Source organism: Neltuma alba, unplaced genomic scaffold (assembly GCF_004799145.2).
Source record: "Neltuma alba isolate B1F8T4 unplaced genomic scaffold, ASM479914v2 tig00011783_pilon, whole genome shotgun sequence".
Lineage (NCBI taxonomy): Eukaryota > Viridiplantae > Streptophyta > Magnoliopsida > Fabales > Fabaceae > Neltuma > Neltuma alba.
The window spans coordinates 128713-146657 of NW_021636406.1; the positions used below are offsets into that span (position 1 = coordinate 128713).

Here is a 17945-nt window from a genome sequence, read left to right on the forward strand (position 1 = left end):
GTTTCCAGAAAAAGACCATGTGCTACACATATTATTTTTTATTCTCTTGTAAGGAAATATCCCACACTTAAAGAAGAATTTTAATTTATCTTCAAATGGAAATATAACTTTTTGCCTTATTAATTTCTAGTTGACGTATATTTTCAAATTTTATATCTTTATTATTTATATATTTTAAAACTTTTTTCAAGATGGAACGGATAAATATTTTTTTCTCAGTACAAGTATGCTCCGTAAGTTTGTTTAAGACACTATTAAATACTAAATATAGGCACTTCTTCCAACTAAGATTTGAATCTTAATTCGTCATATTGTGAAGGGCTAGTTTTTTTTGCTAGATCCAACCTCTACAATAGATAAATTGATTAACCGCATAGTTGAAAAAAAAAATTTCTTGCTAAGCACAGGTATTCTTTTGTTAAAGGTAATTTTATTTGAGATACTACCCAGTACTAAACATAATCAAAATGATTAACCTCATAGGGGATGTCATTCCTGTGAGCCCATTTCAAAAATAATAATAATTAGGAAATGACAATCCTTGGGCCTGAGGCCTTTTTGGGCCTTATAACAGCCTGAGTTAAAAATTCCCTAGTGTAATCCCTCTCTAATGTTTGGATTTAATATTTACAATTTATTTTGTTTATTATATTTGATTAATTACGAATGAGGGTGGGTTCTAGTTAAAGAAGTTAGTCTCAAACAACTTGACAAATCAAAGTTGGAATCTTTATTATAAGAGGTGTCTATATTTAATACCTAAAAATGTCTTAAACAGATAGATGGTAAAACAGTACTATGCTCGAGGGTGTTATAGCTTAACTGATACCAAATACCTTCCTCAAAGCCTTGTCAAGTACGAGATCGTGAGTTCCAAATTCATTAGGCCAGATCTAATGACCAATTTTTTTTTTTTGGGAAATACAAGGCCATGATCATATATACTGCAGAAACACAACTAGAATTTTTTTCTTCTCAGGCCAAAAGAAAAGGGCAGAACGAATTAGAATGTGAAAATTTCCTACACCCAAGTGGCTCCACTGACAATTTCCTTAATATATTTAAATTAGTTAAGTATATCTTATACTACCTATCGTCTTTAACATAAAAGCTAGTTGACTAATTTGAATAGATTAAGAAGATTAGTTGAGTTAGTTATTTTTAATAAATAAGTGTTATCTTACCTAAAATACTATTACTAATTGTGTTATTAATTAGAACTACCATTTGATAACTTTTAACATGTGCAATTATTACAAGAACTATCTTAGTAAAAATTGGATAAATATAAGATACAAAGTAAATTGGGATCTTATATTTAGGACTAAATTGAATGCCAAATTAAATTAACTCTTATATTAAGCAACATAGGTGATATTGAGAATCGGATGTAGTATTATATATAGAGTCATGGAATGCAACAAGAAAGCAAATATGATCAACCATTGTGCAGATATAGTATGGCTAGAGCAGCTCATCGTGTTAAGGAGTCGCAGGTTGTGTTAATACCAGAAGTACCTTCGTGGTACAGAGAAGGTTTTCTGCTGGACAAACCATATGCTGAAGGCAATCACTAGTACTCCTCATCTAGTTAATTTGTTTTGACTTTTTCTTTCAAGCTTTGCTTGCCACTCGTAAACCCCAAAAAAAAAAAGAAAAAGAAGTGAATTTGGCTCCAATAGCCTCCTCTTTGTTTTTTTTTTTTCCCTAGCTCTTTCCAATTATTACTCGGGTTGTTAATTTTGTTCTTTTGTTTCATTTCTAAACTTTAATGTACATTGCTTTGAGTCAGGAGAGAAGAGAAGTGGGATATTGGAGGACTAATTAGAAGCATATAGCCTCATTTTATGAAGGGGGGAGGGCATATACCATCTTTGATTAATTTGACTGTAGATAATAACAAAATTCAATTTATTCATGTTGTAAAGCAATCTTACACAAATAGAAGTAATACCTAATTAACTAATGTCCAGCATCAAAGTGTCCTACACCAGCAATAAGGGATTGAGAGCCTTCAAGTGCTTCACTTGGGGGAGAAGGTACCCCTTGTCCTTTACCTCGGGGGCTTGGCCCGGCCTTCTTGATATCACTCAGATCCAACCTCTCCAAGAAATTACCCTCATAATTATGTTGCAGTAGTGATGAACTTGTGATGAAAGGCCTGGCTTCTGACATGGATCCTGCAGAAACCAAGAGAAGAACCAACATGAAGCACTTCAACTTACTGATCTCATCACCCATATTCATTTTGATCTCACTGCTGTGAATGTAATTAATATGTCTAGCAGAGTAGTGGAGAATATGATGATAAAAGCTGTTTCAGGATGACTATTTATACGTGTGTGGGTGGGGGTCCTTTGATTTGGTGATCCTAATGATCTAAGAGGTCATTGATTTAATTCCTAAAGCATATATTTTCGAATCCCTTCTTCGTTAAATAATGAGCACATATTTGGATATTATTTATCCAATCTGATTCTTGGACTTTGGACTTACTTTTTTAATTTGCTGCTGTTGGAACAATAGCATAAGTGATGCTGATATTCCAAATGGTAGATGATAAATCTTGACGGTCCAGGTTTTATGGATAAATTGGTTTAAATATTCTAATTTTTTTTCATACTAAGAAATGCAAATTAAAAATAGTATTTTAACTAAATGTTTAATAGAAAATCTTACAAAAGGCGAAATACTTTAAGAAACCAAGATACGTAAAATCTGAACCAGTTATATTTGCTCTGGTGTCCAAAAATGCTGCGGAAAAACAGTTTCTTTCTGCTTTTGTAAAGCAACAGCACTGTTCCTCAGTTCTGACAAACCGTCCAAACCCCTGGTTTCCAAACAAAGACCATGTGCTGTACATATTATTTTCTATTCTCTTGTAAGGAAATATCCCGCACTTAAAGAAGAATTTTAATTTATCTTCAAATGGAAATACCTTTTGCCTTATTGATTTCTAGTTGACGTATATTTTCAAATTTTATATCTTTATTATTTATATATTTTAAAACATTTTTCAAGATGAAACGGATAAATATTTTTTTGGCCAGGTACAAGTATCATCATATGGAAAGGTAATTTTGTTTAAGATACTATCGAATACTAAATGTAAGTACCTCTTCCGATTGAAATTTAAATTTTTGTTTGCCATATTGTGAAGGATTACTATTTCTGGCTAGATCCAACCCGTACAACGGATAAATTTATTAACAGCATAGTTGCCATAAATTTTTTTTTGCTAAGCATAAGTATTTTCTTATTAAAGATAATCCTATTTGAGGAATTGTTAAGCACTAAATATGAGCATGATCAACCTCATATGCGATGTCATTGCTGTGAGCCCATTTCCAAAAAAATTATTAGTAAGTGACAATCCGTGGGCCTGAGGCCCTTTTGGGCCCTATAACAGCCCGGGTTAAAAATTCCCTAGTGTAATCCTTCTCTAATGTTTGTATTTAATATTTACAATTTATTTTGCTTATTACATTTGATTAGTTACGAATGAGGGTTCCTTCTAGCTAAAGAAGTTAGTTTCAAACAACTTGATAAATCGAGGTTTGAATCCTTATTATAAAAAGTGCCTATATTTAATAGCTGAAAGTGTCTTAAACAGATAAATGATCAAACAAGACCCTGTTTGGGAGGGTTTTATAGCTTTACCAATACCAAATACCTTACTCAAAGCCTTGAGAAGTACCAGATTGTGAGTTCCAACTTCACAACATCATTTATCATCATTAGGCCTGATCTAATGACCGTATTTTTTTTTGGGGAATACAATATACTGCAGAAAAACAGAACTAAATTTTTTTTTTGGGGCAAGAAAAAACAGAACGAATTAGGATGTGAAAATTTCCTACGCCCAAGTGGCTCCACTGGCAATTTTGAAGCTTATGAATTGATACCTGAGGTCCTAATTATAAGAGCTAGTTAACTAATTTGAAAAAATTAAAGAAAGAAGTTAAATTAGTTATTAATAATAAATAGGTGTTGTCTTTCCTACAATGTCCTTGCTAATGAAATGTGTTAATTAGAATTATCATTACTAGAAAGACTACTTTGAAAAAAAAAGTGTAAATATGAGAGACAAAATAAACTGGGATCTTATATTTAGAACCAAAATAAAAGTTAAATAAAGTCTTATATTAAGGACCAGACGTAGTACTGTAAACAGTTCTATAGGGATACCGTCATTATTGAAAGCACATGGAATATAAGGTACAGCATATATCACATTAGAGTCAAATCAAAACAAAACAGAACAATTGCAGAGAGCACAACTTGCAAGCATCGTAGAGAAGAAAGGCGACGCAATTAAGACGATCCACCCCAAAAAGAAAATGAGCTTGAAGGATGGAACGAGACGAGGCCTTATTATTCTCAGTTCATCCAACCAACTCCACCGACAGTACTGAACACAAACAATCACATAGAGGGAGAAAGCGATGACAACGACGGCGGCTCCTAACGGCTCATGCCACCATGAACCGCCGGAGCAACCGTTTTGACACCCATAGTCTGCATTTCCACATTTCCTTGCCATCCTGTTTATATATATATATATATATATATAAATATAATGTCATATGCAGCTATTTAATTATGAGAAAGAAGGCACAGAAAGAGAGAGATGGATGAGAGCTAATTATTTACCAGCGGACATGTCGAATCCGCGAGCTTTGAGCTCACGACACTCTTGGCAGAGGGCCATGTGGGGGCAGAAGCAACTGGCTAAACAATCACAAGCTTCGTTGCCTCTTATATTATACTCATTCCTCAGCTTGGTTCGGTAAATGCAGGCAAGGCATGACACAAAATGTGAGAAGCCCCCTAGTATGCAGAATATCGTTCCTTGCGCGCAACAACCTGCCACCATATATGTATACATACACACATACACATATATTTATATGTATAACACAACAATTAACTAACCCCTCCAAATCACTTGAACCAGCTTCCACGATGAGCATCATAAATTCACCAGATCTCATTTGAATAGTCTATATATAAAATTTTTAATTAATTATTTTTAAATAAAAAATTATCTTTTTAAAAAATAATAGTTAAGAGATTATCTCTATTTTAGATTCTATAAATATTAAAATAATTATTTTGAACAAATAAAAATCGAAAGGAAATCAAATCCAGACCATCCAAATGAGACATAGACTATCTAGATCTGATAAGCTTAGGATGCTCTCAACTGGTTCCCAAATTTCTACGTAGTTATCACCTCACAATTAAGCCTTAGCTTATTGGAATTCCCAATTAATTAATGCAATTAATTATAACACTTTGAGAGTTTTGCCGAGGTTTCGGTTCTTGGGATTATCAGCAATATGACTGTGCTTAGCTCTGCTCGAAACTTCAAAAGCAAAAGACGGGAAATTAATAAAAGAGGAGAGGCAAATTAAAGACGAACTGGTTGTTCCTCTATCTACGATCTCTGCTATCCTTCCGAAAGTGACACATGGACACCACATCGTGAGGCAACCTACTCATAATAAACAGCAACCAACAACAATATGAGAACGTAGGTATTATTTGGTTTGCACGGAGAAATATGTTTAGGTGTGTGTGTGTGTGTGTGTGGGGTATAAGACTGGGATGAAGAAGAAGATTAATTGAACTTACAAGTGCCGCAATCGGAGCAGCAGCCACAGAGGCCGGAGGACCACCGCGAATCGCCGCCTGACATATTTGGAGAGAAACGACCTGGTGGATTTCGCAGCAACAGAAGTTCACTAATTTCAAGAGAATATGATGTTGAAAACTTGGTTGAAATATTGCTCTGTGAAGAAACAACCAAAAGGCGCTACTACTAATTAGGTTTTGAAAGCATCTTCTTGTTTTGCTACTAGCGTTGGACTGTTCTCCCACACGTTCCGAATTTATCATGAACAGCATAAAGCACCAAACAAAGAAATTTTGATTCCTCCCTGATAGTTTATTCTTTTGTGCTCTCGTAAAACACGTTGTAATAATTATTAAACTGATTCTAGTTTTTTTTTATTGTCACACAAAATAGTCATGGTCGGATACTAAACATGAATAAAGATTTAAATCTTTATTGGTCACTCTGTAATAGGCCAACTCTTCTCACTAGGCAACCCAATCTCATATTATGATTGAATATTCTCTTTGTTAATATGTAAAAAAATTGAGTAAATTAAAATACCAGAGGCATTGATCCTCTTCCTCTTCGACTTTACTGTGTTCATGGACAGAATATTTAACCAGTAAAGTTATTTGAGGGACGTATATTTAAGATGAGACTTGGATTATTGACATACGTATATAGCTTCCTTTGCAAGAAAGACGGAAAAGACTGTGATTTATATATGGAGTTTGATATTTGTGTAACTCTGGTATTTTCTTCTCACTTGTTTGGATCGAATAATATTGACATGTACGTGTTACCCACCAGCACAATAAGGCGTCAGATAAACCAAAAGATGATGGAGATAATTTTCCGACATGCATGGATAGAAACCAAATCATAGTTTCAGAAGTGCTTTTACGGATTACGAAGTAAATATGTGGAGGAGTTTATCTCGTTTTACGGAAAAGTGCTTCTGAAACTTAGGTTTTGGTTTTGCCAAACAACCCCTTAGAAGAAGTGCAAGCTGGCCCGCACTAATTAATTAATTTGTGGGTCATGTGTTAAACCAATCGAAAGCAGGCAATATCCACTAGTTACAGTGTCCGATGACATCACATGCTTACATCACACTTCCAAGGTATTTACGACGTGGTTAATTAATGGATTTTTCAGTAAGACTATTAAATTTAAAACTCATTAATTCTATCTTAAAATTTAATGATTTTTCAACTTTATTTCTTTGTAACATACATATTTTTGAAAAAAAAATATCCGTCTACATAATAATAAATAAAAAATAAGATTAAATATTCACATTAAAAATTTAATAGTGTAACTCATAAATAAATAGGACTGAAAAAGCTTTAATTATTCTCTCCAACTTAAAAGTTAGAAATAGGATTAGATAAGTAACTAGCACGGAATTCCGTGTAAATAGCTGAATAGCAACAACTAACAATAAAATACTGTAAGCTATTTATATATCCTTCATTGAATTCTCAAACGTTCTTGTTTTCTTTATATAAAGTATAAACTAAAGTAACAGAAATTATAATCCATCAAGCTAATTAAATAAACCAAAGTAAACACACTTATCACATATACAGATGAAATCCACTAATAAAGAAAAAAGACATTGCTTTTCTTATATAGGGGGGAAGATGAATTCTTGAAAGTGAAGCTGACTGAAGCATCTTGCTCCACTACTATCTGCATGGTCTTTTTCTTTGAACGCTCTTGATTTGATTTTTAGACCTTATACCAAATAATTATGATGAGATTTAGACCTTGCACTAAAATATGTCTGGTATTACTTTTAGAATAATTTAAAGCAGAATTAACCTTATATACTGTTCATGGACCTTCGACATATATTCATGATCAATTCGAAGACAAATTGAACCTAGGATTTCATGCAATTTATTCACTATATCAACTCAACGCCAAGAAGTTACAATTTGTGCGTAAGAAATTATAATAGAAGTGCTTGGAAAGTTTTAAAATAATCACTTTTATGTGTTATGAGATGAAACTTTTTTCCATACATTTTACTTTGTATGACATAAAAGTACTTTTTTTTAACCTAATATCTAAGCAGCTGGTCAAAAAAAAGAAGAAAACCTAATGTCTAAACAAGCAATTAGTAATTCCTAGAAGATGCCTCAAAGTGATTAAAAGCTTAATAGAAGTGATAACCATAATATAGCTTATATTCATAGTACACTTGCACCCTATTAATTATAACTACCATATTCATACATAAAACATCACAGATTTTCCATACAAATACGTGAACCACATACTTCAAGACAATAATTCATGACACATACCACCACCACAAGTCTTATATATATTCACATAACATACAACAAAACACCAAAAGGGCTTACAAAATATACTATGGCAATATTGAAGTTTGCTTATTTCTCCAAATTAAAACATGTTTGCTGAGAGATCTCATATCGTAATCAAGAGGAGGAGCTCAGTCACTAGCGAGTCATGCCACCTTGCACCTCCGGAGCCGTCACCGCCACAGCACCGGGAGTCTGCAGCTCCACATTTCCTTGCCATCCTTCAACAAACAAGAACATTAATTTCCCCGTAATTAATTAAAAGTGGACCTGAGGAAAATTAAAGTAAATTTATGCGACAAAATGTCTTGTTAGATTAATTTACCGGCAGACATGTCGAATCCACGACCTTTGAGCTCACGATACTCTTGGCAAAGCGCCATGTGAGGGCAGAAGCTACTCACAATTCACTGCCTTCGATCCTATAGAGCTTCCTCAACTTTGTTCGATAAATGCATGAATAGATTGACACAAAATGTGTAAAAGCACCCAGGATGTAGAATAGTGCTCCTTGTAGAATACAATCTTCCAACACACATATATATAAAAGGAAAAAGAGTTAACCATTAATTCAACTGTTAAATGTGGGGAACGACGACTGGGATGATCAAGGTTGAGATAAAATCATTTGATAAATGAAACATTTTAGAGTAATTATTATTAGTATTATTAAATTACGCGCACACACACAACGAGACATTGAACATGAATAAAACAAATGTGTGACACAGGCCTACTTGTTGCTCCTCTATCTACAACCTCTGCAATTCTTCCGAAGGTGATGCATGGACACCATAAAGTCATGCAACCTATTCATTTTTGGGGAAAAAGGAAAGGATTAGTCACCTTGCACACATATATATAGAGAGAAAGGGGGGGGGGGAAGGGGAGAGAAAGAGTTCTGTTTGATACGAGAGAGAATTTTCTCCAAGTGTAGGAGGATCCACGTCAACAAGAGAAAGATAGGGAAAAAATTTTTGGTGAGCCTTACGTGCATGGGGCTAACAAACCTCTCTATCTTTCTCCACCTGACGATAATCCTGGCCTATTTGGTACATTATGATATTAATGTCAAAGTAAAAAATGTAACTTTTTTATATAGTTCTATTCAACACTGGTATGCATAATAGCATAAATGTTAATCTTTGGTGCAGTATTGATGCATACATCACAGATCCACAGTGAGGAGGAGAAGGAGGAGATCAAAATAAAGAAGAAGAAGAAGATGATGATGATAAATTACAAGTTTCACAGTCTGAGAAGCATCCGCATAAGCCAGTGGACCATGAAGCTGGCTGAGCTTTTGTGAATGGATGATGACGAGTTTAAATTAAAGGAGGATGTGAATTGATGACGAGTTTAAATTCAAGGAGGATGTGAACTGATGTTTGTTTTTGTACCAGGAGAAGTAACGAAGAAAACTTGGTTCACTACAAAAAAAATTGACTTTGTGTCGCCGCTGAAAGTATAAAAGTCACCGCTGAAAAATCGTTGCCGTAGCAGCCGTGGCTGAAAACTTTCAGCGGTGACTTTTAGAACTTTCAGCGGCGACATTTGTCGCGGCTGAAAGACACTTTCGGCGGCGACATTTGTCGCGGCAGAAAGACACTTTCGGCGGCGACATTTGTCGCGGCTGAAAGACACTTTCCGCGGCGACATTCTTGCCACCGCTCAAAGAATTTTCAGCAGCGACAATTTGTCAACCCCAAAACAATTTTCAGCAGTGACAATTTGTCGTCGCCAAAAAGGATGTTCAATGGCAACTTTTTTGTCGCTGCTGAAAGTGATGCCTAAGAAGAATTGGCTTTACCAATGCCACATCATCACCACCGGCTGCCACATCATCATCGCCGGTGCCACGTCATCACTAGCCACCTCCACCTCATCATCAACCAGGTGCCACATCATCACTAGCCACCTCCACGTCATTGCCACATCACTCTTCCCCTGCCACGTGATCGTTCAAATATTTTTACTTTAAATATGTCTTCTTCAAGGTTCGAACTCGTGGTCACCTCCTTTTGTGTCCAATCTTCTTGCCGCTGAGTCAGATTGAATTTGTTTATTAATATTATAAAATAAAATATATATTATTATATTACACTTTCAGCGGTGATATTATAAAGTCGCCACTGAAAGTCAAACCTTCAGCGGCGACCATAGAATGTCACCGCTAAAAGGGAACCTAATGATTATATCACTTCCGCTCAAAGGTATACTTTCAGCGGTGACATTCTATGGTCGCCGCTGAAACTCAGATCTTCAGCGGCGACACCAAAAGTCACGGCTGAAAGTTTCCTTTCAGAGGCGACAAAAAAAGTCGCTAACTAAAAGTTCCCTTTCAGTAGCAACTTTCAGCGGTGACTTTTTTTGTCGCTGCTGAAAGTCGTTGCCTAAAGCCTTTTTATTTTTTTTTTATGTAGTGGTTCAACTTCCCTTAAATAGGACTACAAGAGGTGAAATGTCACTTAAGGATTCTCTGTACAAGGTATTCATGATATTTCATGACCTCACGAAAGCAAAGTGGATTGAATAGCAAGGCGCACAATCCTCTTCTAAATTTTGTAACAATGACCAAAGTTTTCACTTGTATTTTCAAAATTATTATCATTATTATTTCTTTAAGTCACTTCTATGGTCCTATTTATGGGACAGAAAGAGAAGAAAATTTATTGTTCTATTTATAAGGCAGGGAGAGAAAATTTTCATATGAATATATAACTTTACCCTTCATTTATTATTGTGTTAACTTTGTTTTCATGAGGTATATTGTATATTAAATAAAGATAAAGTTAGAAAATTGTTGGATTTTAAATGAAAATTAATAAAATTTGAATTTTATTAATCTGTGTGAAATATGTTGGATGTGATTCATAAGATTGGAGGAGGATTATAGTGCTTTCTAAAGTCTTCAATTGTAATATTCTAATCCTTCACAAAACACTTTATATTTTCTATATTTTTCTATGTGTCATTAATATATTTTGCACGTCTTCGATGTCATTTTCCCCAAATAAGACGAAAGAAAGGAAGGCAAAATTAAGTGGAGTTGACTAAGCAAAAAAAGGATATTATTACCACACACAGGAGTTGAGAGACATTGTCTTCTCCATTAAATTACATATTTAATGGAAATATGCTCGCTTAGAATAGTCTACCTCTATTGTACAAATCTTCTGCAGTTACTAGAATATTGTGCTTTTAAATGTGAAACTTGAGAAGTCCATAATATGTAGAGTTTATTCTGTGGATCTATATTTTACAAAAAAAAATAAAAAAAAATAAGCTATAATTATTTGTGTTTTATAAGTAATTAATTTTTTTAATAAATTTTATGTTATGTATATTTATACATACATTACTCGTTAAATTGCCAGAAACCAAAAAAGAAAGCTATTAAAACTTTGAGAAAATTAATCTTTTAGTCTTTATACTTTTAACTTAATTATGATTCAGTTCCTTAAGTTTGATTCATTATAACTCAGTCTCTGAAATTTTAAATTTGTAATGACTCGGTTAAATCGGGTGAGTACTTGAAAACTCATCCGTGTGGCAGAATTGAAGCTGAAATGGCATCTTAATAAGCCACACATGAGATTCTTAACTGGAAAACAGGGGAGGAGCATGAGGAATGAAAAGAGAGTGAGGCACGTTGAAGAAGAGGTCGTCTTCTTCCCTTGAACCAGAGCACGCCGACACTTGTCTGAAATTCATCACTGTTGTCTTCACTGCGCTGCAGGCCGAGCTATCATAGTTCTTCTTCTAACTTGAGTATGATAAAGTTAACAACAAAATCTATCTATATAATAATCTTTAGATGGAGGTGCCAAACTTTAGCGTTCATGGAACCAGTCAGCCACATGCTGTGCTCATTTAAGGATATGCCTCTCATATTGCATACACGTGGTTGCTGCCCAAAGAGTTTGTATTTGGGTGAAAATTACCAACATTGAACCAAAACGCATTGGTCCTAACTCATAAATAACTCAAGTTACCTTAGCTTCAACGCATTTCTCTCCACCTCTGCTCTCTACTCGTGTTCATATTGGTATCCGTGTGTTTTGGTACAAAGATTAAAGGATGAAAAGATTAAATTTTTAAAAAAAATTTTTTACGAATTTTAAACATGGCCATGTGTTGACTCGAAGTACCAGCTGAGTTAATTAAAAAAAAAAAAAACAAGTTTAATTGTGCGCCAGACTTGACCCCGAGAAGTTCATTTTTATAATAATTATGTGGTATGATAGCACTGTTGCTGTAAGTACATTTTCCGCTTTTCATGTTTGCCTGCAAAATGTTTGTAATTGAATTTTAAATTATGACTAAATTAAATGTTAAATAGTTATTTACTATTCTGATTCTTATTATAAGTACTTATAATCTATTTCCGCTACAATAAAATACATTAAATTAGTATTTTTTAAAATTTAACCTTCTTTATTTTTTTTTCCTCTTCCTATGTTTCACCCTTCTCCTCTTTATTATCCCTTTTACACCCAAATTTTTTTTAAAAAAAGATGAAATTAAAAAATAATACTTAAATACTTTGCAACTGACTAATGCGGTATTTAAGATCAAAACATTTTCTTATAACTAACTTATAATGAGGATCAAAGTGGAATTTGCTAAAGCCACCAATGTAAGTAGAGTATCCGAGATCAATGGTCAATAATTACTTATGGACTCAACTATGAGTGAATGTTCATATTGGCATCCGTGTGAAACGATGACCTCATTTTGCAGATATTTTCCGACATGTAATGAGGATTTTTAGAATGGGAATGGGTGTTGGAGCGCACTGCAATTTATGACTCGCGTCGGATAGTTTTGAGTTTTCAAAATTGTCAAAAATTACCACTACTTTTTAAGGCACCTCTTCTATTAAAATCAACATACTCTAATTACCTTAAAATTTTTCCTCAAGTCATCTCTCACAACACAGTTAATAAGAAAATACATGAAAAATAAATAAATTTAACCATATTGAGTTTTTGTAAAGTCACTTATATCTAGGACCATAAAAAGTAACTCATATTAAGAATCATCATAGGGAGTAAACATTTTTTAACTGTTTAAAAATTACTTTCATTTTTAATCTCTCAATAAGAAATATTAAAACAAGTATTCCTCTTGATTATGGTGGCTTGGAGAAAGCAAAATGAAATTTCTCCACGAGAGAATAGCACGTTTTCAAAAGAAGAGATGATGATTTATTTCCTTGCCACCGCAATAGTCATCAATTGGTTTCTGATCTAATCAAACTGAATTTTAAGATCTTTAATTAACTCTATGCGTAAATAGAAATAGAGGATATGGCAAGTGTTTCTCCGACTTAATCATTGGTGTTATTGTGATAAGGTTATGGATGAGGTTGATTGTCACGAATGGATTAAAAATATGTTATTAAAAATGGGTCCTACCATTAATTTGGTATTTATAATTTTAATATCTTAAATTTCAATGTTATACATTTTTGGATCATAGATTTATCCATGTTTCAATTAAGTTCACCAAATTTATCGGGCTAGCTAGCAGTTGACAATAAGATAAAAATTATAAGGGTAAAAAAAACGCTTTACTTTCCTCGTTTTATCTCTTAGTAAGACTAAAAAAAAACTATCAAAAGAAAAAACCTTTTTTTTAACCACAGTAAAAGACTTTTTTTTTTTAAATAAGCATATATATATATATATATATATCTTCACATTAGAGATGATTTTGTTCGAAATATTATTAAGTATTTTTTTCTTAAATAAAAATTCAAATCTTGATTTGTTTTTTTTTTTGGTACAAGAATTTTTGGAAAGGGGTTGGGCTCACCCACGATCCAAGGGCAGGGCGAAATCTCCCTTCCTCCTAGGTCATACCAATGTTGGGCAGGGCGAGTCGTCAATTACCCTTAGGCGTTTACCTAGGCATCCAGGAGCTAGGATACCTCCCCAAGCGCCGCGACTGGAACCACAACAAAGTGGTACTCCCCAGGAATCGAACACATGCCAACTTAGTCATATGTCTCACCCTTTTACTAGCTGAACGCACGGACAATGGGTAAATCTTGATTTGTTATGTCATAAGGAAGTGGCTATTTTCGTTGGACCTACCTCATTGCATGGAATAAACATAATGCCACTTTTGGGCCAGTAGGAACAGAAGGCCTTATTTGAAATAATTTAGGCCGCAGAGACCTCATTTGAATGTTCTGGGCCTCATTTGATGGAATAGGGTATTTTGGTAACATGACTAAGAAAGTCTCCTGGATATTCACACTTGAGCCGCTGAGATCCTGTGGATGAGACTAAAGATCCCGTTGAAAAGGACATATGTGCTGACAGGGGGCGACACAGAGCCGCATCTACAAAGGATGAAAAGGATAATCATCAATTATTAATATGTAACAAATTAACAAAAAAGAAATAAATAAAGTTAAACTAATCTGTGATCATTAAGTATAATTAACCACTACAGGCAGGAATATGGCACTGGAGCTCTTTGCTCTGCCCAAAGGCATTGACACTTCAAATTTATCTTCTTTTTTTTTTAAGCTTAATACTACCTCCAGTACTTAACATAAGATTTAGATAACTAATTTAAATAAATAAAAAAAATAAGTTAAGTTAATTACTTATAACAATTTTTTTAATTAATTTTTTAATCATATGCATTAAAATTATTCTTTAATAGGAATCCGTACAATTAATAAGTATATTTTAAATATAAATTATAAATTATAAAAAATAAAATATATTAAAGATTTTATATTTAGAATCAAAGTTAATCTCACACGACAGGAGGCAGTATTATTTTATCTTATTAAAGGGGAAAAAGAAAAGATGGGATGGTGAGGGACCAATGCGTCACAATGGAACAGTATGTGATTAAGGACATTCACCAAATGCATTATATCATTATATTTTATCAACCATCAATTCTGTAGATTCATTCAGCGTTCACCAATATCTCCATCAAGCATTTTTATTAGTCTGTTTGTTACTTTTCTTCACAAAACTGAATACCATTTGTTCCCGTCGCTTCAATGGGCCTTTTAAAAATGAATGTTTGGATTATTTGAAATAATTTCTTTTCAATCGATGCCGCCTCAAGTGTCCCTATTTTCTTATTAAAATCTTTATTAGTAGTGTTTCTTATGCAACCTTCTTAATATTAATCGATGATAAATTATTGTTTTTTTATAACTTTTAGCCTTCCTATTTTTGTTTTTTAAAGAATAAATATGTTTGTCATTTTTTTAAGTATAAATATTCTTTTATTAGAAACAATCCTATTTAATATATTATTAAATATTAAATGCGATTATTTCTCTCAATAAGAACTTGGCATGTGGTAAGCGGGCCCCATTAGTATGTGCTTTGGGTGTTTGGATAAGTAAGAAATTTTTTTTATTAAAAATACTTTTTGATAAATTAGGATAAATTTTTTTTACATATTTATTTTATATATTATAAAATTACTTTTAAAATGATACTACTATTTCGATATTCATTTCCCTCCCCTTCGTTCACTGTTCTGGCTTACAACTCAAGTGGACCCAGTCAAGGAGATCAATTAATTTCAAAGACCAACACCGATTCAAGTTCATCTTTCTCAAAAATATCGTCTGTCAAGCGTTCACGGACCCGAGAGATCAGAGCAATGGAAGATTCATCGGAGCCTTCTGACTCCACTCTCAGCATCGCCTTCCATCAATCAGAGCCACTTCACGATGCTCTCTTCTTCGTCCTCCCTTACCTTCCTCTCTACGAGCTCCTCGCCATGTCTCTCATCTGCAGAGCGCTAAACGACGCAGTGAACGACGACGTATTGCCGTGGCTGAACCTCGTTGTTGAAGGGCCTCTCAGCTCCAAGCTCACTGATCAGATTCTCATCAGAATCACTGCTAAGGCCAACGGTAGGCTCACCAGTCTAGCACTCATGAACTGCAAGAACATCACTGACATTGGCCTTCTGAAGGTCGTTGAAGAAAATCCTTTTATAAACAAGGTTTGATTCACAAGACCCATTTTTTAGATTTTCGATTTGTTAATTGTTAATTTTCATACCAGATATAATTGGTTGACCAGGGATAAGAGAGGATAGGAATGGTTGTTTGTTGACAATTACACAAGTAGAAGTGAAAACTTTTGTTTCAATGCTTATTTTGGCACAAATTAGAGGAAAATATTGGTTTTTTTTTTTTAATCGTGGGACTGAATTGATTAAATAAATAAACTGGAAAAATAAGATAATGTGAATAGAAAATTAATAGCTAAAGTACTTTATTGCGGAATAAAATTAGGAATCAGAGTAAATAGATCCATCCGGAGTCTGGATTCCCATTTTTATCAAGAGAACACAAGTCATTTTGAGCAAAAACCTCGTGGTCCAATTAACCCCCTCTGTTTTTATCTTTTAATTCACTCTAGCTTCATTCAGAAAAGTGATTTTGAGGATCCTAATTCCCTAACTAGAACTTATTCCCAACTATTGCAAGACTAAGCTATTGTCCCAATTCTGACTTCATTTCATTTCCATGTAGCTCTATATTCCATCATGCACCGGCATAACCCCAGATGGAGTACTATCAGCTGTGAAAATCCTGTGCCAGGGAAGCCACAAGCTAAGCATTCTGAGGATAAATGGCATTTACAACTTAAAGAAGCAGCACATCGACACACTTGCTTCTTACCTTGCAAAAGATCAGAATCAGTCATTAAAGGAGCTTCAAAAACAGCACCCTTTCTACTACCACGAGAGGTTCAATTTTTCTGCCTTCAAGCCCAAAGAAAGCCATCAGATTATTGACTTGCAAACATGTCCTATGTGCTTTGAGGTCAGAATGGTATATGACTGCCCAATAGGGAAATGCAAGAGGAAGGAATGCAGGGCATGCACTTTTTGCATACCACGGTGTGAGAACTGTGGTGGATGCATTATATCACTAGTGGCAGCAGGAGGGGCCGATTTCTTGTGTTCAGAGTGTTGGCTACAGTTTCCCAAGTGTAGTGTCTGCGAGAAGCCATACTGCAAGCAACATAATAACTGGTGGTGCAATGATACAACCCCTGGATTCCTCTTGCGGCTTTATGATGAAAATTTTGTTGATTATTATCTGTACAGTGATATTGTGTTTTAAGAGTTTAAATACACTTTCAGTCCCTCTGATGTCATCATAACTGGTGTATCAATTTGGGGAAAGTTCCTGACTTATATTCGTGTCTAATTTGATAGATACAATGGGTTTTAATAGGATTTGGCTCTTCTGATGCCAGTGCTGATAAAATGCTTTAGGTCATGGAAAAAGAAGAAACAGATCCAATGCATATAACTACTCCTAGAGCCATGCTTTCACTTCAAAAATATTAAAACCATAGATGACCCCAATTCGTGAAAATATGTTGCTTGGCCGCAAAATTCTAGAAGCATTATGAAAGAGCAACAAGTCTGTCCAACATTTTAGACGTAGGGTGTGTTTGGATGAAACCAAACCGTGGTTTGAAAAAGTGATTCTGGAGAATAGATTCTGGAAAAAATAGATTCTGTGAAGAATAGATTTTGTAAAAAAGTGATTCTGAGAAGTGAGAGTGTTTGGATAGTTGTTATCAGAAGCACTTTTTATATATACAAATTACTAAAAAAAAGACATAAGTTAATATGATAATTACAGAAAAAATAGATTTTATGATATATTTTAATTTGAAGAAATAAAATTGTTAATAATATGTTTTTTTACCAACATAATTAATAATACATAAGATAATATAATTAATAAATAATTAATGTCTATATATATTTATAAAATATAAGATTAAATATATTTATAAAAAATATGTTTATAAAAAAAATAACAAGATACATATCATATAGGCCATCACACTCTCCCTTTTTTCTCCAAAAGCAAAAAAATTTTGCTTTTTCCAAAACCATTTTGACCCAAAACCATGGTTTTGGTTTTTGGAGAGGCTGTTTGGGTAGCATTTTCCCCAAACCATGGT

General features: G+C 33.9%; 2 protein-coding genes and 1 pseudogene across 2 annotated transcripts; 1 reads left to right on the top strand and 2 right to left on the bottom strand.

Annotated features, from left to right (window-relative positions):
* Nucleotides 1–4464: 4464 nt before the first annotated feature.
* Nucleotides 4465–5703, bottom strand: LOC114717938 (protein PLANT CADMIUM RESISTANCE 3-like). Its single transcript, XM_028903175.1, has 4 exons — nt 5638–5703; nt 5426–5497; nt 4654–4866; nt 4465–4544 (listed from the first exon to the last, which is right to left on the bottom strand). Exons 1-4 carry the CDS (start codon nt 5699–5701, stop codon nt 4465–4467), a joined length of 429 nt encoding a protein of 142 aa, XP_028759008.1. The 5' UTR covers nt 5702–5703.
* Nucleotides 5704–8094: 2391 nt separating this feature from the next.
* Nucleotides 8095–9615, bottom strand: LOC114717968 (protein PLANT CADMIUM RESISTANCE 2-like; annotated as a pseudogene).
* A 5899-nt stretch (nt 9616–15514) lies between these two features.
* Nucleotides 15515–17202, top strand: LOC114717936 (F-box protein SKIP28). The gene is made up of 2 exons (XM_028903173.1): nt 15515–15954; nt 16490–17202. Exons 1-2 carry the CDS (start codon nt 15607–15609, stop codon nt 17084–17086), a joined length of 945 nt encoding a protein of 314 aa, XP_028759006.1. The 5' UTR covers nt 15515–15606; the 3' UTR covers nt 17087–17202.
* Nucleotides 17203–17945: the final 743 nt, after the last annotated feature.

Coding starts and splice junctions, on each gene's coding strand:
- LOC114717938 (XM_028903175.1), bottom strand. CDS start 5,701: ATGTCAGGCGGCGATTCGCGGTGGTCCTCCGGCCTCTGTGGCTGCTGC. Junction 5,498..5,637: donor CTGCTCCGATTGCGGCACTT/GTAAGTTCAATT, acceptor TATTATGAGTAG/GTTGCCTCACGATGTGGTGT. Junction 4,545..4,653: donor CGGATTCGACATGTCCGCTG/GTAAATAATTAG, acceptor ATATATAAACAG/GATGGCAAGGAAATGTGGAA.
- LOC114717936 (XM_028903173.1), top strand. CDS start 15,607: ATGGAAGATTCATCGGAGCCTTCTGACTCCACTCTCAGCATCGCCTTC. Junction 15,955..16,489: donor AAAATCCTTTTATAAACAAG/GTTTGATTCACA, acceptor ATTTCCATGTAG/CTCTATATTCCATCATGCAC.